At 37.0% G+C, this 21,785-nt stretch overlaps 3 protein-coding genes across 3 annotated transcripts; 2 read left to right on the top strand and 1 right to left on the bottom strand.

The window, feature by feature from the left end:
* Positions 1–1,035: 1,035 nt before the first annotated feature.
* Positions 1,036–9,063, bottom strand: LOC133836438 (beta-1,4-glucuronyltransferase 1-like). Its single transcript, XM_062266934.1, is given in 7 exon segments — positions 1,036–3,950; positions 4,011–4,320; positions 4,848–5,276; positions 5,335–5,768; positions 5,841–5,891; positions 5,893–6,100; positions 8,983–9,063. Coding segments are annotated over 7 exon segments (1,686 nt in total). The 5' UTR covers positions 9,039–9,063; the 3' UTR covers positions 1,036–3,752.
* Positions 6,342–7,959, top strand: LOC133836446 (DNA polymerase delta subunit 3). The gene has a single exon (XM_062266947.1). The coding sequence runs from the start codon at positions 6,475–6,477 to the stop codon at positions 7,780–7,782; it is 1,308 nt and encodes a 435-aa protein (XP_062122931.1). The 5' UTR covers positions 6,342–6,474; the 3' UTR covers positions 7,783–7,959.
* Positions 9,064–13,623: 4,560 nt separating the features above from the next.
* On the top strand, positions 13,624–15,129 carry LOC133836457 (uncharacterized). The gene is made up of 4 exons (XM_062266959.1): positions 13,624–13,865; positions 13,925–14,323; positions 14,458–14,750; positions 14,801–15,129. Exons 1-4 carry the CDS (start codon positions 13,723–13,725, stop codon positions 15,052–15,054), a joined length of 1,089 nt encoding a protein of 362 aa, XP_062122943.1. The 5' UTR covers positions 13,624–13,722; the 3' UTR covers positions 15,055–15,129.
* The last annotated feature ends 6,656 nt before the right edge of the window (positions 15,130–21,785 follow it).

Genomic DNA, 21,785 nt, shown 5'->3' with positions numbered 1-21,785 from the left:
AAATGCTAAAATGCCATCCATTGAATTATCATTTTTGGCACTTTTATTTTCGTTCCAAAAAAACCAGAAAAGCAGCTAAGACAACTTCACTTAACTTAAAGTCAAGGACGGGGACAAGCTGCGCCCATGCACAGGCCTAAGGCTGTGCCAAGTGCGGGGCTACACCATTGTCTCCGATCTGCTCCGGTCTTCTCTTGCTTGCGTCTTCTTGGCTGATCTGGTCTTGAAGTCGATCAGCTCTCAGCGTCAGCAGCATTTGGGGATTTTTCGTCGATTTCAGACAACTCGTCTGCTTATACAAACATACAGGCATTTTTGTCTTTGAAATAATTCACAGAAAAACCACACAAAATGAATATCATGTTACCAAATCAGATAAAAGACAAGTTGAGCACGACTATTAATCGAATTTTTTTATCGACTTTTTATTAGAACTATGTCGTCATAGCTACAATTATGTTAAAGATTTCGCTTAAACCATTGGTAATACAAAAGATGAATGAATAAGGAAAATTTGTATTGAGTTGTATTTAAAAATAATGGAGAGCAATTTTTTTTTGTTTATATCATAAGTTCCTTAATTACTTGTAAATTATCAATATTATTTTGTATCAGAATGGAATTTAAATATTTTACTTCAAGATGAGAAATATTATTTGTGATAAAAAATGAGTCATCAACAAAAGGTTGAAGATCAAAAAGTCAGATCGAGCTACTATACGCTACCCAAGAAAGATATCCTTATTATATTTAGGGATCTAGCTACACATTTAAAGAACATATAGAGCAGATCTATAGATCTGTTTAAAAAAAGATAGAGGGTCATTTAAGAATCCAACACTTGTAATTCTTTAATTCACTGTTTAGATGAAAAAAAAAATTTAATTTGCTGGATATCTCGAGACACATAAGAAAAATTTGAATATTTTTTTGGCATATTAACAGTACTTACCATGATGTATAAAATAAATTTTAGGTGAATTTTGAACCTTTCTCTTCGAAATGTAAATCCTCTGTTGGAATGGTAAAAGAGTACACAATGAATTTTTATTCCATTTGAAATTGTTGTCTTTATTTTTACAATTCTTATGCATAGATATATTTCTCATCCATTTGTTTCAGCTAATAGTCCTTGCTCAGCAATTATTGCGCAGTAAATTATGGAGTATAAAGGAAAGATCAAATGCTGCGCTCAAATGAACTTAAAGAGGCCTTAGCTTAGTGTAGTTTTTTATATGATATTTATGGCCTAAACAAGGTAAACATTAATACATTGTAATTGTAACTATGGTGTAATATTAATAATAATAAGAATAATAGTATGTAAACATAAAATTGGCAGGCTAGCTATAAGAAGACTCATTCAATAGGATATGACTTCGACTAACTGCAGTTGTGAAAACTATATAAAAACGTTTAGTTTAAGTAAATCAGTAAATAATTTGTTTAAATACTCGTTCATATATACATATACAAATAGTTTAATACATTTGTTTTACACAATACACATATCGTATGCATATTATTTATTATTTACATACAAAAATAATGATTTCTCTTATTCAATTTGGCCTAAACAAAATGCCGCTAAGCCAACACAACAAAAGGTGTCTGAGAATTGTTTATAAATGTAAAAACTGAAACACAAAAATTTCTTATTCCATTTGTGGTATTTTTCATATTTTGTTCATTTTTTTTGTTAATATAATTTTCTAAGGCACTTCAATACATTATTAATAAGTGTTTTACTTTCTTTTATGTTTAAATATATATCTTTTTAACTCTTTTTTTGGATCTATTTTTAGCTTTGTTTAGTCCTCAACAGTTTATTAGGTTTTAATGATATTGTTTAATTACCGAGTGAATCTTTAGTCTGGCTAATTGAAATTGGATTTGAAATTAAATTTGTTTTTTAGCGAATTGAAAAGTTTGTGTTGTAGACTTATAGATAGACAAGTACAATAAATACAAAACACCAATTGTTGCATGTTGTTCCCAAGACACTCTCTAATTAGAAATTGCATTTAAACCCTAGATTTAACAACATACTCGTACTAAGCTAGACAATTCTCGTTCGATCGTCCTCTAGCTACATTTTACAACAATTCCAACAAATTCTAGCTCGAAAAAAGCGCCATATAAATTTCAATTTCAATTCTTTTCTCTTCTCTTCTTACTACAACTAAAGGCTGAACACGGCTCTTTGATAGCACGTGTTTGTCCCTTTAGAATTATTTTCGTTATGTTTTAAACATTTATATGTGCACAAGTTTGACTTTAAGTTCAACACTAAAAAAAAAAGCATATACAAAACTAGTTTAATGCATATGATTTGATTTTAGAGTTCTGTTTCTGTTCATCATTCTCATATCTTTGTTTCCTCTCATTCCACTTAGTGCTTAAGTTTTACAATTACAATTAATGCTCAAACTCAGCTTCAAACTTCGCCTTTACTAGTACAAATATCACGGTTTGCATTTACGCATTACGATTAAAAACGTAATTTTCAATTAATTGTTTTAATTGTTTAATTTTAGGCATTAACTTGAACTTCTTCCTCAAGGTGTGTATAATTGTAATTGCTATTTAATTATTTTCCTCGATTTTTTTGTTTATCTAAAGTTTATATGTATGTATTTATGCATCTTGTCAATTGTGTTCAGCATTCTAATTATGTAATTTCCCAAGTCTAACATTTAAACGTTTTACTTTATAGCGGCTTTAGCTGTATAGTTTATAGTTTAAGTTTTGAATTGTTGCTGTCTAATAATAATATTATCATTAGTTTCAATTAGTATTAACCATTTTTAACCTATTTGTTGCCCACTCTCAATCTACAAACTAGGCAAGTGCAGACTCAAAATGGTAAGACTGCTGTGTGTCTGTATCTGTGTCTGTCTCTCTAGGAATCTCTCTATTAATCAATCAGCCATTTTCAATGGCTCCTGGTATACAAAAGTTGGTATGTTTTAGGGCAAAATGTTTGGAGTTTTGAGTATTCCACATGAAGTACTTTCGTGAATGTGGTGCTAACTTAATGACATAAATTAAATGGCTTAAATTAAAACTTGATGTTCATGACTCTAACTAAATCATAAATGATTAATGACTTGCCTATGAATACACAAAAACAATGCAAATAATCGTCAATTCCAAATAGGACTCAATGGATATTTCATAGCTGTTGTGCTGCCTTACAATAGTGAATCTGGATTTATATCATCTGGTCTGTTCTGATCTATTTTTATGGCAGCTCCTGGCTAACAATCTATGTATAATTCAGCATTATAATAGACACAGAAAAACGAAGAGGAAACCAACAACTAACTACGTTTAACGTACTTAAGCCGTGCTCCTAAGGCTTTGCTTATGCGTAGAGTAGAAAAAAACACCCGCTCTGAACGTCCGTCCGTTCTATGTATACCCTAAGTAATGATCCTAATCCTAGGCTAACTAACTAACTAAACTAATGCTAACTAACCATAAAACACCACACACTTCCAGTGCGCAGCGAATGCCATAAGGAAGGTTCTAGCATAGTTTGGTTATTGGTTGGTAGTTGGTAGTTCGTAATTGGTAATTGGTTACTATTAATTGTTAATTGGTATTTTGGGGCAGGGCGTTTAGGCATCCGATGCATCCGGATTCTATAGCATTGCAAATAGTATTAGTGTGGCTGGTTGTTGTCGTAGTCTTTTCACAAACGCCTCGCTCAAAGTCGATGCTCAACTGCTGCGCTGCAGAATTAGTTACTATATTGCGCAGCCCTTGCGCATGCCGTACATGATCTTCAATTCCGGATAGATGATCTTACGTATCAGCTGGTTCGTTTTGCCTGCCAGCATCGCTCGCCGATTGTCCTTTTTCAGCACTTTGATGCCCGGCTTGTGTACCAGAAACGCATTGTCCAGTATGTGGAATTCGTAGTCCAGCACACATAGTGAGTAACCCTTCAATATAGAAGACACATTTCAGTTGAAGTAATTTGATTTTAATATGCATTTACTTACCTGCGTCATCTTGTCGCTCTTGCCTTCCCAGCTGAGCCGCTCATCGTAGTGGGGATCCGCATGGGTGCCAATATAGATGGGCTCCCAGTGCACATAGTAGCCAGTGCGTTTGCCTATGTGAAACACACTCAGCTCGTCCGTCTCATTGGCCGCCATCCACTCCTTGGACTTGGGCACACCATGACAACTTGCACAGACCCGTTTATGGAAGGGTATGGCTTTGCCATTCCGCAGAAACTCCTGCAGCTCGGTTTTATCGTGCGGCACTGGCGAATTCTCATCCACCTCAAAAATACTGAGTGGGAAAACCCTGCGAAATAGATAAATAGGCATTAGATTGCTAGCATTTAATAAATTTATACAATAAATAATAAAGCATCTCATAAATTTATACAATATGATATATCAATACATCTTAAAGAAATCATATTGGCTTGCTCAGCTTGTCTATGATGCAATAACTACTGTTGGCATGATTTAAAAATCAGTCTCAAATATTCCAAAAGAAGTTTAGACTTCTTACTTTCTTACTATTAATTAATATATTTAAAATTATTATTGGTTAAACATGTTTCCACAATATATTATAGTATTAAATCTCAAAAAAATTTGCTTAAAATGTCCATCTTTTATTTGAATAAAAATAACAATCTCTAGTTATAACTATCTACAAATCTATTCATTATAATTTACTGCATTATTTACTCTTTTTATATTGTGTTATTTTATAATCTAAAACTTGATAATGACAGCTTCTATTTTTATCCTAATTATAAGACGCTTAATTCCCTATGAAAATATGTGAAATTTGTAGTTTGGACTTTTTAGATTACTCACCTTGGCGCCTTCCGCCGCAAATACTGTTCGTTGCGCGCTATCATTTCGAGAAATTTCTTAACCAGTCCCGGATTGGGATACAGTTCAATGTCCGAGGCGAGTATAAAGTGAGTGAGCGCCGAATCGCGTGCGATGTTGCGACCCACATTCACTGGATACAACAGCTTCTTTTGCGCTTTATACAAATGTCCGGAGCTGACATTGAAATACGGCGCTGGCAGCGAACAATTGTAGCCCGTCTTAAGGGCATCCTGTGCCTTGGGGACTGACTTGGGTATGTGCTTAGTGCCAAAGTAGATGTGGAAGGTGGCAAAGGCGCGTACCAGCTGGTTTCCAGGCACACAGTCTCGCAGATACTTGATGGAGTCCAGTGTGGGCTGGAAATCCGTGCCTGGCGCATGCATTGCTATGCTAATGGGTGCATTCCAGCTGATGGATTGAAAGAATTATTAAAAGTACAATATAAAGGATGGAAACTCTCGCTTACCGTTCCAGCAGCGGCACTAGATTGTCCAAAAATGTGTAATCCGCATGCGTTGTATATGTGATGGACTCGTGGCACTTGAGCTCACCATGCTCCGCTCTCACATAGTTCTGCAGCACCCAAAAGTCGCCACGCTGTAGCGTCTGTTGGTCATAATCGCGTTCATAGCAATTGAGTAGGCTGCGCACTCGTTCATCCAGTTCCTTTTCATCACCAGTGACTATGTAGCCATCGGACTGTGTGTTATTCAGCTCTGTGGCTGAACTGCTGCTGCCGACAACGCCAATGTTGCCCACCACTTGGCCAGCTTCAGGTAGATTGCCTCCTCCGCTGTCGCCGATGGCTGCCGATGGTGGCGCCGCAGCTGCTGCTGGCTCTGAATTGGCATTCCCAGTGCCTGCCACCACCAGCTTCTCTTCCGCGAAAGACGCCTCCGACTGCAAAAAAAAATAAATAAAATAAAAGGGTTATTCGTATTCAAACTATAATTAAAATTAATGAAATCTTACATTAACATTTTTGGGCGTGGGTTGTTGTTGTTGTGGCAAAAAGGGAGGAAGCCTGTAAGGCGGATGCCGCCGGCTGTTGTTGTTGTTGTTGCTCCTGCAGCAGGAATCCGCCGCCGCTAGTGAAATTGTTGCCGCCACCAATCATCACATGGCTGCCAATATAGAGCAGCACAGCCACGTTGATGAGAATGCTGCAGCGCAGCAGCCAGTTGCGGCGTGTGAACATTTTCTGACCCAGCGGCTCAAAGCGCATGTTGTAGCTGCAATCAAAATACAAGATTAATTGTTAGTAAAAACACGTTACATTTCAAAATCTTAACAGCGCGGGAATAACAGCACTGTTGCTTTAAAGCGCCATCTATGCTTTTAATTGCGAAATAAGTTGTTTTGCCATTCACATTTGAAGCGTTGCCACTTTACACCAGCATGTTAACTCTCTGCTAAGTCGATAACAGTCAAAACGATAATGTTAATGCGAATGCATACTTATCGCCCATCTCTATAATTGACCAGCTGTTTTGCGCCGGCATTTCAGCGCCTTTTTGTTGCGCATTGCGTATTTTCGCGTTGTGTTGTCGTGTTATTATCAAATTGTATTTTACGAACAACTCTTGTTTTCACGTGTGCGCACAAGATGTCGCTGCAAGAAGCACTCGATGATTGTCTAATTGACTTTGATAGACGAGTGCTGGTCACTGATTTGCTGGAAAAGTACAAATTAACGTATAAAGAAGCTCACGAAACGCTCGAGGCGCACATTAAACAACAGGAACGCGCCAACAACAAGTTCGAGAAACGCTTTCTCGTACATGGCATGAAAGCGAATGGCGACGGCGAGCTGTATACGATTGTGCAAGGTGAAGACAAGTTAAAGGAATGGCTGGGCAAATTGCAAAACTCACAATCGCAGCTGTATTCCGTGGAGATTGCTGGCGGCTCCAAGAGTGCTGCCCCCATTTTTAAGCCTATGCAGCATGTCGAAGTAAAACTAGCCAAGTTGGAGGAGCGTGCAGGAGCAGCTGCAAGTAAGCCAGTGACCAACGGTACTGACCACAAGCCCTTGAACGGTAATGGAGTGACCGCTAAGCCCGCTAGTGTCAAGGTGGAGCCAACAAAGACAACAAGCAGCAAAGTGGAGCCGACAAAGGCAACTGGCAGCAAGGTGGAGGCAGCAGCAAGCAAAGAGGAGCAGAAGAAATCGCCACCAAGCGCACAGAAAGCTGGCAAAGGCAAAGCAGCAGCAGCTCTAACGAAAAAGGGCAGCATCAACAGCTTCTTTAGTGCAGCTCCTGCGGCCAAAGCCGCGCAGCCGCCCAAGGAAACAAAATCAGCAGCAGGCAGCAAAGCAGCCAGCGGCAGCATGGACAACTTCTTTAAGAAGCAACCCACGTCCACGTCCAGCGAATCAAAGAAATCGCCCACGGAAAGCGTGAAAAAAGAATTAACGGCAACCAACACCTCCGTGCAGCTTTTTGATGACGAAGAAGAAGCCTCTTCCGACGAAGAGGAGAAATTGGATAAGCTGCGACGCAAGGTAGTTGGCTCTGGCGATGAGTCAGATGACGACGACGCGGGCAGCAAGCCAAAAACTAGCAAACGTCGTCGCATTTCGGACTCTGAGGACGAAGAGCAGCCGCAAAAGAAGTCAACAGAGTCACAGTCAAAGAAGGAGGCGGAGGTGGAGGAAGCGATGGATGTGGACGCTGCTGCGGCCACAAACGAAACATTTCTAGATGATGATGGCTTTGTTATAACTGTAAGGCCCAAGAAACAAGCGCAGGCGGCGACAGCGGCCAAGAAAAAGACTTCGCCGACAGCTGCGTCTGCGCCAACTACAAAGAAAAAATCGCCGCCAACAGCAGCGAGTAAAGCTGGTAAAACGGCAAAGGAGACGCCTAAAACAAAGCAATCCAACATCAGTAGCTTCTTTACCAAAAAGTGATCGAGTCGGATTTGTGGCTTTGTATTAGTATTACTATTATTTTCTCGCTTAGAATAAGCCAAATTTGGAAATTGCAAATACTTTTTATAATTATTCAAATTATTGTTGCTCGATTACACATAATTTTCCTTGCCTCAATTGCATATTGTTTTATTAATTCTTTGGCGCTGCACTCAACTTGATAATCATGGGAATATTTCTAGTATTGTTAATGTAGTAAACCAGGGGGGAAAACGCACATGGAGAGTTGTAAATTTGTTTACAATAATAATAAGGCAGCTTTCATTCTTGTTTTCAAATAAGAATAAAATCTTTATAATTTCAAGGAACTGCCAAACTAAGATAGTAGCAGTAAGCTCATATCATCATACTTTTAATATCAATGAGTAGTAGACTCATTTGAATTTTATTATTTATCATTAAAGTGTTTCCTTTCTCATATCATTGTAATAATTCCTTGGCACTATACTTTTTGAAAATTTTTATAGAGAGTAACAGAAATCCTGATTTGTTTTAATTTAATTCACTGCGAACTTGACTCAATTTTTTATAGTTTCATTAATTCTTTGTCGCAACACAAGTTGTTAATAAAAATATAATATAATACTTTTCTAGACTGAGAGTAAACATGGAGAATTCTTAATTTGTTTACAATAAAAATTAAACCACCCTGCAGACTTGTTTTTAAAAGATAAGCGCGAAGGTCTTAAAATTTCTTGGAACTCAGATACTAACAGCAATCTTCAGAGCATTGATTTCATGTATACATACAAACATATGTTGTATGTATTATTGGGGAAAGTTTACTTTCATTATTTATCAAAAACTTGCCTTAGTTTATGTTAATTTAATAATTCACAAGTTGATATTAATGAAATTTCCATAGAATTTCAATCATTGCATTGATTTTATATAAATATGTTGTGAATTTTTTTCCTTTTTCTTTGTTATCACGAAGTTGAATCATTTTCATATTATTTTGTAATTTTTTAATACAACACAAGATGATATTAATTTAAATAAACATGAAAGTGAACAATTTTTCAGCCAGAGCAAATAAATTTGTTCACATAATTTAGAATAAACTTCTCTCAGTTTTTAGTCATGATAAGCACAATAGTTTTTTGTAGATATGAATAATAATAGCTATGCTATGCGTTAGTTTTCTGGATTTGTATTTATTTTATCACATGCACTTGCCCCTTTGACGTTTCCATTGTTAGACCTTGCTTCAGGCGGCAACCGATGCTTGGCATGGGCGTTCTCAGACTGTTTTTTATCCGGAAAGTAACTGCTGCTTTATGTTTTGGCGTCGGCTACGCTGCGGTATTTTGAACTGACGCTTGTTTTCCCTTATCGTGCGTCATGAGAACTGCGCTACTTGTTGCTGTCTCCGGCAATTAAAATGGCTCCTTGTGTTAGCATAGCTTATCAACTTCCGACAGTTGAATTAGTTTCTACGTATTTAAAACAACTGCCCATGAATTTTTTCTATTATGTTCTCAACAGCCAAGCGGATAAGCGTTTTGTCGAAGATTAGATATTGATTTCTAGTTAATCTTAAACTTGTAATAATTTGCACGATTTCGCAATTTGGAACAGTCCAAAAAAAGTGAGCTTCATGTCAAGTACGAAACGAGTTTTGCATTTGTGATTAGATATTGATTTTAGTTAATCTTTTGTAATAATTTGCACGATTTCGCAATTTGGAACAGTCCAAAAAGTGAGCTTCATGTCAAGTACGAAACGAGTTTTGCGATGCCCCAAAATGGAGAGTGCAACGACTTTTGAGGTCGAAATGAACTGACGATATGAGATGTCATTAACATTAGTCACAGTGTGAAAGACGAAAAGAATTTAAGAGAACAGGAAGCGCGAAATTAGCAGTTACCTGTTATTGCTCTTGCTATTATTTTTTGTTTTAAATTCTTTTTTTGTATTTTTTTTTTTTGCTAAAAGTGACGGCGAAAATTTAATTATCAACAGCCACAATTAGTTAGGTTTCCCACATAAATTACGCAACGCCCTTGTGGACTCTTGGCCCCTTAAGGCGTCGGCTGTTTTTAAAACTTAATGGAGGACAACATTTAATTACATGTTTGTGTTTAATTTTTTACAGTGTTGCTAATGACAAAGTTTTGCAATTAGTGTAACAACTTTTGTTCTCATTACAATATTATCACAACAATGTGGTCTCTTTTATCAGAATATTAAAATCATAATGAATAACAAATGATAAATAATATTGCGTTTAATGATAATGAATTCATCAATATCCGTAAGCAACTATATTAGGTTTGGGGAAGTGCAAACAATGCTGGGCTGCTGACCATGCGAACGTGAGTAGAATACTCGAATCTAATTAGCTGGCAAATTTGTTTTGGTTGCATGACAACAATTGTGCAAATAAAATGACCATGGATTTTAATGTGTTGGCAAATAAAATAAGAATTGTAAGGTAAACAATAGAAGTAAGCCATAAGTTGTCAGTTTTAAATAAGATATAACCTTTAGCAGCAGTAACAAGTGCTTAAGATAAAAAGTGTTTTTATGAATACATTTTACTAGCTCTGAAGCATAGCTAGAAATATCATCAATTTTTATCTTAAAAATTCCTCATAACACTTTAGTTGTTGTCAAACTTTCAACAGCTTCATCCGACACGAAACTGTGTCAGAAATATAACATAAATCATTCGAAAAAATGACACCACATAAATTTGCAAAACAGTTTCGACACTTTCGAAAACGTACTGAGAGCACATTTAATGAGACTGCATTGAGAATCAACTATAGTACACATGACTGAACTAAAATGAATCATTATTTATTTATTATTATGTACCTCATTAGAGGGCAGATACAAATCAGAATCACAATTGGAATCAGCATCAGAAACACAAACCACGCAAGCAAGAATGGGGAATACAAATTCTACAGTTGCTTTTCAGTTTAAGAGCTGCTCCATTCATTAGGAGCTCCCCTGGGGGGCACACGCGTACAATCATTTTACACGCGTCATTGGAATCTCTCCCGTTTCCGTCGACAGAGACTTCGCGGTCGCCTCCGACGTTGACGCCGACGCCAACGCCAACACCATCAAGTCGTTTGATGGATTGAAGTGAAAACTGCGAGATGTTTCAAGTTCAATGCACCAGCAGCTTGACTAATGGCGCTCCGTGGTCTGTGGAGAGTGTGGTGGGAGGGCAAGGGGTATAGGCGATTTTTATCGCACAACTTCTTGGCAACTTAACAACAACGAAAACAGAAAAAAAAGTGCCACCGGTTTTTGTGTGTTTCTGGGACACGGAGCTCTCTGTATGGACTGAGACTAAGACTGAGACTGGGATTGGGAGTGTGTTGATAAATTTGCATAGCCAGCGGGCAATTGAAGTCAAGAGATCGCCCCAAGTAATCTACACAGTGCCACACGCACAGGAAACCAACAAGAAGAAGAAATCAGCATCTGTGATTCAAACTCGAGACTCTCTATAGCACTCTCCTCGCCATCCAATCGGAATCCACATCGAAATGAGAATGAGAATGAGAATCTCGTCAAGCTTCGTATAACCCGACGGCCAATTTGATAAAAATCTTTTGCGCAACAAGTCGACTCGTTTGTTTCGACTTCAACTTCAAGTTCGGGATGGATTTGCGAGTTGGAAGTTGAATTCGAAGTTAGAATTGGAGTTGGAGGTTTCAGTATAAGTTTGAGTTCGTCTCTTTTATGGTCACATTTGCCATCATAATAATCGTGTGCAGAGTTCAATGGCTGGGCACTTCTAGTGTCCGTTCAGTGGGTTGCTTGGCGGGTTCTAAGAGCTGGCGTCACATTTATGCCTTCCCCGTCCCCTTCCCTCTCTCTCTCACTCAACGCTCAGCCTACGCAACTTGGCTCAGGTGATTATGCAAAACACAAAAGCGCGCTCCACAAAAAAAATTTGGAGCAAAACGTGAGAATTTTTATGAGATTTCAATTTGCCAATTGCCCCCGACCAAAGTTGCCCCTGAAGTGCGACACACACGTTTGCCATGATTTCTTTTTAATTTATTTTTTTCGCTTCTCCCTCTCTTTCTCTGTCTCGAGTGTGTCGCAATTTTGTTGTGTGTCAAAAATGTGGCTAGCAACAGAGAGAATGACTGATGAGGAATGGGTTTAGAATGTGTTTTTTTTTTGTCCAATTGAAACATGAATCTATAATGAGGCTGCTTATGGAAACAGGTTAACTGTGTCTTCAGGGCAAATGGTGAAAACATCCACGAGTTCATATGAAGGAAACTTTTAAATGGTATCTTAAGTTTCATAATTGAATTGTGTCGTAAAATTAGGCAGAGCAAACCCCAAATCTAGGTAGGCAGGGGATTATTTCGCAGAGCCAACATCAATTAACCCCTACGCTGATCTTCGATTTTTGCTGGCCAACTCAATCCAGAAACGAAACATCAAATCGACAAAGTAACAATAAAGCATTCCGTAAAACGAGCAACAACTACAGCGCAATCTAATTAGACATAATAAGGCAAAGAGCAGGCAGCCAAGCAAAGACTCCGCGAGTTGAGTCGAAAATTTCGCTGGCCAAAAGGTCTGGTTTGGTCAACTATTTGTTTGCCGTTTGCTGTTTTGTTGCTTGGTTGTTTGGCTGTATGGATTGTTGGCCGGTTAGCTGTTTGCTCTTCACTGTTACCAACTGAGTTTGCACAGTTCGCTTGTTGGCTTTAGCACTGACCAGCGACCAGCGAACAGTCAACAGTTAAACAACAAAAGGCAACCTCGATCACAGAGCTTTTCCGGCCTCCGTTAGAGCTAGCTCTACGCTATTAAAATATATTACAGCAGCAATTTCACTCGGCTTTATTTTTGCGCTTTAGCTGTGCCTTCGACTTCAACTCGCTCCCACTGCTGCCTCCCGTCTCCTGCCTGCCTGCCTGCCTTTGGCATCCTCCGTCGCCGCCCTATAGCTCTATGGCTGCTTTGGTGTATATAACTTAATTTTTATGGTCATGCAAGTCAATTGCAGTTTGGCATTTCTTCGATGAATTTTTCTTGGACAGCCTTAGTCGAAGTCTCTGTTGCAGTTGCGGCCACAACTCTCGTCGTGGCCATCATCATCTGCTTTCTGCTTTTTCTGGCTTGTACTAGTTGTTAGGTTGGAAAAGTCGTAACATGAAACGCAGCAAATTGTTTGCACAATACTAAATGACTTTGAGCTCAGCAAAAGGAGCAAGCCAACTGCTTGACCAATGCAACGGAGTTTCTAGCAAGTCGTCGTCAAGATACACATGTATTTATGTATAGATAAATCTATAAGGCGGACAGACAAAAATATTGCATTCTAAATGAAAATGTAACTTTGGCTATAAATAGAAATAAATAAACCACAATAGCAAATACGCGCAGTAGCTGCTATTAATTCATTTTGTAGCCAAGCAATCTATTCAATTGTTCAGATTGGATAACAAAGCCTTGTTTTGACTTAATTAAAATGTTAAGATGCTAAACTCGAGTATAAAAGCAAACTATTAGTAGTTTCGCCATAAACAATTCAACTTAATTAAAGCCTGTCGATAGCATCAACTACAAGCCTTTTATGCCATTGTGTAAAAATTGATTTGTTTAGACGCCAAATGATTGGTTGTAATGTTTATCTAATGAAACTAATCCCTGAGAGGGCAAGAAACATTTAAATAAATAAACAAACAAGAGTTTTTTTTAAATTTATTATTGAAAATTGCATTCATATTCACAAGTTTTATATACTTCAATAAAAATATACGTAATGAAAAATACTTTGATCAAAAGTCGAAGTGTTCTCACATCTGGTTACCTTTGATATACATATATAATAACAATATATCAATCTAAACAATCACATCAAATTGAGAAATACATAAACATTCAAATATTCAAAAGAGCATTACACAAAATATATTTCTATTGATCATGTGGTGCAATAACTATTGGACTTTCACATATCGCAACACGTTGGTCAGTATTTCAAATAATTTCAAAAGTACTGACGAGTATGAAGGCGAGACTACTGAGTCCAAGGGATTACCCTCGACATATTTGAACAATGCACTGCGGTAAGTTGTAATCGTTACTAAAAAACCGAGAATATGGCTTATCACAATCTTTGGCTTAGCACCCAAATGCTTATACTCGATTACAAGCAATTTAAATCGGCTCGAATTATCCAAAAGACTTTTCGGGGCTGGCGAGTACGTAATCACATGGTAAAGCAAAGCAATGCAGCTAAAATTATTCAGAGAGTGTGGCGACGTTATCTTGTGGGGCGTAATCTCCAGATCATAGCAGAAGAAAAGGTACAGCAATCGATTGAGATTTTGTTCAACTCGAGTTCTGTCAAGATACAAGCCTCATTTCGTGGTTGGTGGACACGCAAGCATGTGAATAATACAAGCTATTTGAATAATCTTCAGTTGAATGCTGTCCAGGATATTTTATATGAAATGATAGGCAGCCTTCACACAATGAAAAGATCTAACGTGCTGCCAGGAATATCGACATTTTATAATCAGGAGTGAGTACCAGTTGCTTTCTTTTTTTACATTTTATTTTCTTACTATTTTTTATAAATCTTCTGATCATTCTGCACTGTCTTTATTTTATTCAATTAAATATTTATTTATTTTATTAATAATATATTATTACTAGATGCATGGATAAAGTGCAGAATTTGCTTTCGACAATGTCATATAGAATGTACAATGAAGTTGTGGCTAGACGCCAGTTGAGAGCCAATCTTCGTCTTAAGGAAGATTTGGAGATGTGGAAAAAATCGCATCTATATACTTTGGTGCCCTATATGGGTATTAGCTGTGAGCCGTCGATGCATTACATTGACGTGGAACCCTCTACACAGGACTGTAAGAAAATTGGTTTGGTGAAAGGTATTCTGGAAGCTAACAACAAGATGCATAAGACCAAACGAAAGTCAATTGAGAAGGGTAAATTGATCGTATTTACTGAATTTATGTTCTAACTATGTCATCTTTAGTTAAGGAAAGATTTTTTAAGACCGAGCATAGTTTGCCCGATAACGAGAGCATGTTCTGCCGTGAAATGATGGAGAAGATAAAAAAGTGGAAAGCTCTTCAGGATACAGGTTTGGGCAAATCATTGCAAAATAGATATTCGCAGGTGTATATGCCAGACTTCTTGTCTGACATTAAATCGTATCTGGAATCTCATAATTACATAGAAAACTGTTACTGCAAACCTGTTCCGACACGTTCATGTCCTTGGACATAATTATTGTGTTATAAATTGAAATTTTAGAAATAAAGCGATTTGGAGTGCTTCCTTTTATATTCCGACAAACGTAAACTACGCTGTATACATGAGTCCACGAGTGGCAAACAAGACAAGACATTACACTATTTGATCGAAGCTGCGTTGCAAGCAGACAATATTAAATAGATAAACAGATAATTATCGATAATTGAACATTAATAAATATCAACATGACCGCAAATCGTGCGGCAACAAAAGATACCAGAGACACGTTATGTGCCTTTAATGATGATACTTAGGCACGTTGGCCATCTAATGGCCTCTATAAATAGGCCGACTGCGAGATGACGGGTGGGATACGGGGTAAAAGACAGAGTGAGAGAGAGTGTTGGAGTTGGCGCTGTTACTGGACACCTTATAGACACATTAGCGACACATTTCTAACAACTAATGGCTCAAAGCAAAAAGGCAACAGAGTAATTGATGAATGTCCATTGTTTGCCTATTGTGTGCGTTGTGTGCTAAAGGAAAAAACAAACGAATAGTAAGTAGAACAACCTGAACCTGAACGGAAAAACATACTCGTAAAATATTGAATTTATATTGGTTCATTTGGTTAGACAGCGGAAATGGCAGCAACATGAGTTACAACTGTTTAATGGGCTGCCACAGGGGAATGGGAATGAGAATGGGAATGGGTGTGGTCACAGTTCGTCGCTTCAGAGGTGGCCTGACATGTCTGCCCGGAAGATTTATGCCGCATCATAAAAGTTTTATTTATTCGATACCATCCTGGCCAGAACTGGGTTCACCTTTCTTTGCCATTTATGCCAGTTAACGGCACTCACCTATTTACTAAAGCGCTCGCTGTCTGCGCCAAACTCCTTCACCTGGCCGCAACAGACTTCAACTCCAAAAGCCCAAAACCAAATATCCACCGCAAAATTGTGGTTAAAGTGTTCTTGATTTTCAAACTGAATACAAAGTTTAGATACTTATAATCTTTCAATCTCGACTACGAGATACTTAGTAGACATATCTGTGGTGCACTTTGCTGTTTTAATTATTATTGGAATAAAAAGAGCTTAATTGCCTTTTAATAATATCCATTTTGGTGATCTTTATTAAGAACATATTCTAAAACCTATAAAAACCTATATACTTTAATATACTTTAGCAGTCTGTATAGCAAACACGAATTCACATACCAATAAAAGTATCTAAAGTATGTATAGAAAGACCCGTAGCGAAAAAGTTTTTGCTTTATATGTATCTTCAAAATAATTTGTAAACTTTTAACTTTAAGTAGCAATAAAACTGTAGTAAAACTACCACAAAATAGTTTATTGATATTCTGTACAGAAAATCAGTGGCAAAAACTCAAGATGCGCATTTTATAATGTTCCTAAAATGTTATGTAAAGAAAAATGTTTATATAGCTGGGGATGATATATCTATAAATTGTATAACCTCTCTACACATTTTACTGCTAACTGCTTTTCTAAAGACGGCGTAATATCGAATTACAAAATTAATGAGGTAGGCGTCAATCCATTTGGTGATTAGATAAGTGGTATAAGAAAATTCTTAGAAAAAAAGTTTATAAGCAAATATTTTATTTTCCCTAACCAGCTATAATGTAAGATTGTATTCATAGAGTAAGTACAAATTTCATTTACACTTAACGGAATGACTTGGGAAATTATTAAACATACTTTTGATTGTATGCACTACATTTCCTTAATTAAAGACTGAAAGCTACACAAAAATATAATACCTAAATATCAAAGTATGACTCGCAAACGAAGGTAAATACAGCAAGACAAGTTGATAAAGTGGACTAAACAGACATGCTTATATTTAAATGAAAGAATTGTCTGACTGATTAGGAAAGAAGTAACTCACTGGGGTAATTGAGGGCTAAAGTAAATACGTGACCAGTAAATATGACTCACTGGGGCAGCAAAGAATATAAAAAAAGAACGCGCACAATTGAATTGTTCAATGATGTACATGTATAATGCAGGGGAAAACTAATTTTAAGGCAAGAACGTGAAATTGGGGCAAGTTGACCCAACACGCAACATTAAAGGACACTCAAAAAGCAAGACACATTTAAGTAAAACACAGTTGGAATTAAAGCTGTTACTAATGTATACATAAATAAATAATGCTATTTTAATATCAAAAACATATTCGTTTTAAGACTACAGCAGATTTTCATCTAATCCCATGAGAACTTTTCATAATTTATCTGCTAGCGACAGAAGTCCAGGAAGTTGACCAAACTAACTTTTATTTTTATTATAATTATATTTATTTGCCATTGATATGAGTATATGCATATTTACATGGCACACAGACACAAAAATACATACAAAGCTCGTACTTGCTCATATTAAAAGCAGGGCCCAAACAGTATCGCAATTATTGTGACCGCAAAAATAATTACATTCGTCACGGAATCATCGAATTAAGTTGTCCGTGTCTATGCTTTATGTATAATATAGAATTTTTTGTTTAAAGAGAGTCCACAAGAAGCTTCTCTACACTTTGAGCTTGAAACACTGACAAAACTTGGTTATTATTTAAATATTCTGATGTTTAGTTTGTGACACGCACGTGTGCGAAATGTTTAAAAATTGCCTTTGCATAAATTAAAACAAGTTCCAGAGAAACCTAACAACAAAAATGTAATATTCAAAGTTTTCATCTTGTTGATGGGGAAGTATGCTAAACAACGGAACGGTTGGCAATCCAATAAAAGTTGCAAAGTTTTCGTAAAAATTTTGTTATTTGACTTGAAACTTGAAGTTGTTGAGACCGAAATTAAATATACTTAAACATAATAAAGTGTAATTTGAAAATTAGTGAAGAGTCTACACAATTCGTTGTATATACTTGCTTACGGTATCTTCAAAATTATGTTGTCAAAACACAGTCGCCATGGATGGGGCATCAAAACAGAAAACTAATTAGAATTGCGTCTGATTAGAAAATCCCAAAAGAGAGCGAGACAGAGAGTCAAGCATACGCAGCGTGTGACAAGCATATTTTTAAAATGCTCGCAATGGTTTCATAAATGCTCGTAACTTTTTTACCCGTACTCGTTCTTAGCTGCAGCACGTGAGCCAAAAAGCGAAGCGAAGCGGGCCAAAGAAAAGAAAAAGTCACAAAAGAAAATGAAATGAAAATCGATTGTTTTTGACCTCATAGGGGCATAGCACACATTTAGAGCGCTGGGGCATTAGGCGACTGTCGGCCAACAATTCTCTATAGTATTGTGTATTCGCGATTCTCAATTCTCACTTCTCAATTCTTGATTCTCCGCCGGGTGCATTGCCACTAATGAAGCACAAAATAAAAAAAAAGAAAAGAAAAACACGAGAAAACGCGAGAGAAACTGAAACGAAACAACACGCCAGAAGGCAAAAGCGAAAAGCAAACAAACACGCCATGTCGTTGTCGATGTCGTCGTAGGTGTCTAGTTTATTCCCAGTCCCAGAGCCAAAAGCAGGCAGACAGCTTTAATTTTATTCTCTCGTCTTGTTCTTTTTCTTTTTTTTTTGTATATATTTTTTCGCATTTGCTGCCTATTTACAGGCGAATGTAACACGCGAACTAAGCCCAGTAGCTGCGAATAACAAAATGAAGTAATGCCCGCGAAAACCAATAAATTTTGCACAGCACCCATGGAAAAAAAAGGGAAAGCAAAATGATTAAAGCCCACAGATAGTACTACTATATAGCAAAAGTTGGAATGAATTTTGGGGTAAATGAGCACAGGAGCGCTGACTCCACCAAAAGTAACCCAAATACTAGCTAAATGCGCCCAACGTGGGGCTGCTAATAGTAGTACATATCGATAACGATAAAAATAAACTGAAGCCAAAGTAACAAATGGCGTTTTTTGTGCTTGTACAACTTGTATACGTTATTTAACGACTAATTCACGGCTGAGCATTGCATGATTTGGATACCGTGGCGCCCAACGTGGGACATGCGGGGGACAAAACCAGCCCTTTGCGATAGCTGGGCCACGTTAAAGGTAAAACTGCGACATTAATGCGCATAATGAGCGGCAGTCGTCCACCGACGCGGCCAACATGATAGAATAGTACATAGGCTACACGCCCACTGCGCCAAATGAAAGGCGTCTAGGGGGAGGGCAGGTGCGATTATAATCGATTATCTTGTGCCATAAGCATGCACACCAACCGCAACCAGACAGAAACAGAAACTGAAACTGAAGAGAACCCAGATACCTGAAAATGCGTTCCAAATACACAGATACCCTACACACAAATATATATACATATGTATACCCTACTGAGAGACACATTTAAAACTCACATACCCACGCTGACTCGCAATTTGCGGGCTTAATTTCATTAATTAAGTTTTTTTTCGCTTTCGAACCCAAGAGCAGAATGTATCTGCATCTGTGGCAAACGACGACAGCGTAATGTTGACAACGTTGTTGTTTTGCGTGTTGCTCTCGCAAATGTCATTTTCATTATCGTTTACATGCATTATGTGATTTGGCCATTAATTGATTGGTTAGCTCTTTGGGAGGAGCGTTACAAATGACGCAATCGATACGCGAATGCAAATGCACAACAGACAATAAACGCTGAATGTCAATACATAATATAAACATTTTCCGTGCACTTAAGTTACACTTCGGCCTAATGAAAATTTGTCGCGCGTGTGTTGACTTACATACAAGTTACTGGTAGGTAGTCAATTAGAAAGCCGTTGGTCAAGGTCTCGGTCTACATACCTGCAATAAAGGAGAGTAAAAGAGAAGTAAAACAGTTAGTATGCTTCATTGGTAATAATAATAGCAATAATAATAATAATACAATTACAAATTGTGACATCAGTCATAAAATTATTTATTCTTATTAGACCATTAAAAGTTGTAAAACTTCGTAAAAGAAAGTTGATACCAATTATGATCTACCATCTGGTTTAAATTTTATATAAAACTTTATGATTGGGAATGTTATGATAAATATTAATGCAACAAGGCAATAAGAGCTTCTGTAAGCCAGAAATAAAGTTTGGTTATGCACTTTTTTAATTAATTTGATTGAACTTTTAAAACTACACACCACATCAAATATTTATAAATCACTCACAAAGTAAAAACGAACAAATTCATGTGTAGTCTTCAAAATAAACTTTACCATTCCTCGGTAAACTTTATAAATAAAATCATTTTTACATTAAAGTCTATTAAAAACTCGACGCTACCAGTTGATTCCCCAAACCTATAACGTTGGAAAGGAACTCACAAAGGCAATCACAAACTGTGTTTTTTCTTTCAATATCTTCAACAATCGACATTAAATAAGACTTAGAGCACGTTTACCTCAAAATACTTTCTTAAAGTGCTGAAAACAATTTGAGGTACGCAAACGCAATGTGAATATAATATGAGAGATAAATTGAGTGCGTTTGCACCGGGATGACGAGGCGAACGAAGTAAAAGAGAATGGCAGAGCGCCTTCAGGTAGGCAACAAAAGACAAGAAAACGCGCTAAAAGTTAACAGCGTCGAGCACTCAACATGCTACACAACACACAGACACGCAAGCTCACACACCTTAACACACACACACACACATACATAACTACAGACAACGCAGTTATACTTATTTATTTATGCAAAAGGCAAATGGCAACAACACGTGCAAAATGCGCGCAAAATTTCGCCGTTTGGCAAACTTCCTTCACAGTTTCCTTGCTCCTTCTCTTTATATATGTTTGTATATCTATATATCCTGTCAGTCTGACTGCAGTTGGCTTTAACCGTCAGAGTATAAAACGGCAGTTCAAACAACCAGCTAAAATTTGGACCGTTTCATTTAACGAGCGCATTCAATATCACTTGTTGGTCAGAAGGAAAACGCGCTTTTTTCACCACACGTTCATTGTAATGAAAAACAGGGAAAATTACTTTAAAATATGCTGTACAAATGAATAGCTTATGAATATTCGATTACTTTCGACTACTTCTCAATTGACAATGAACGTTACAAGCTGTTAACTTTTGCCTAACAGCAGTTGGGTGCCTCAAAAAGCTAATAAATAAATAATAAAAAAGAGAAGGGCAACAGCAAAGTAAAAAACAATGTTTAAGAATTATTTAATGTGCAGACAAGAATTTCATTATTCAAAGGAAAGAGCAAAGCTTTGTTGAAGAATTACACAAATATTATATATTGCATTTGGGTAGCGAAAGAAGAAGGAAAATTCTTTTTCTTTTCGTCTGCTAGATGAGAATTATTTAAACTAAAATGCGCAGTAATAATCAAGACAGATCAGATCTAATTTGTCGCATAATTTTACCTGTTTTTAATCTCTTTACATATTTGAAATATAATGATTAAATATAAGCATTTCAACCAGGTTTACATTTCAGCTACTCAAACACCGCATCTAATCCTGTTGCCCATCAAAAACTATAGCAAAGCAGAGCCAAAAATATGTACTACACATTTTGTATTTATCAATGCGAGAACAAAACTAAATACAGTCGTAAGTAAAACACACTCTCGTGTAAGAGTATTGTTGTACAATATTTGTACAACATTTTGTGCACATTGTTTATCCTTATGTTGTGTAGGGTTTTTGAACGAAACGGTTCGGTGAATTCGAGTGCTACCCACAAACACACAGAATCAGAATAACAAGGAACATGCAAAAAGCAAATGCGGCAAGTTTTATGTATTTTGGCATTGG

This window comes from Drosophila sulfurigaster, chromosome 2L (assembly GCF_023558435.1).
Source record: "Drosophila sulfurigaster albostrigata strain 15112-1811.04 chromosome 2L, ASM2355843v2, whole genome shotgun sequence".
Taxonomy (NCBI): Eukaryota; Metazoa; Arthropoda; class Insecta; order Diptera; family Drosophilidae; genus Drosophila; species Drosophila sulfurigaster.
This window is presented reverse-complemented; position numbering and strand designations above follow the sequence as displayed.

Coding starts and splice junctions, on each gene's coding strand:
- LOC133836446 (XM_062266947.1), top strand. CDS start 6,475: ATGTCGCTGCAAGAAGCACTCGATGATTGTCTAATTGACTTTGATAGA.
- LOC133836457 (XM_062266959.1), top strand. CDS start 13,723: ATGTGGTGCAATAACTATTGGACTTTCACATATCGCAACACGTTGGTC. Junction 14,324..14,457: donor TCGACATTTTATAATCAGGA/GTGAGTACCAGT, acceptor TATTATTACTAG/ATGCATGGATAAAGTGCAGA. Junction 14,751..14,800: donor ACGAAAGTCAATTGAGAAGG/GTAAATTGATCG, acceptor TGTCATCTTTAG/TTAAGGAAAGATTTTTTAAG.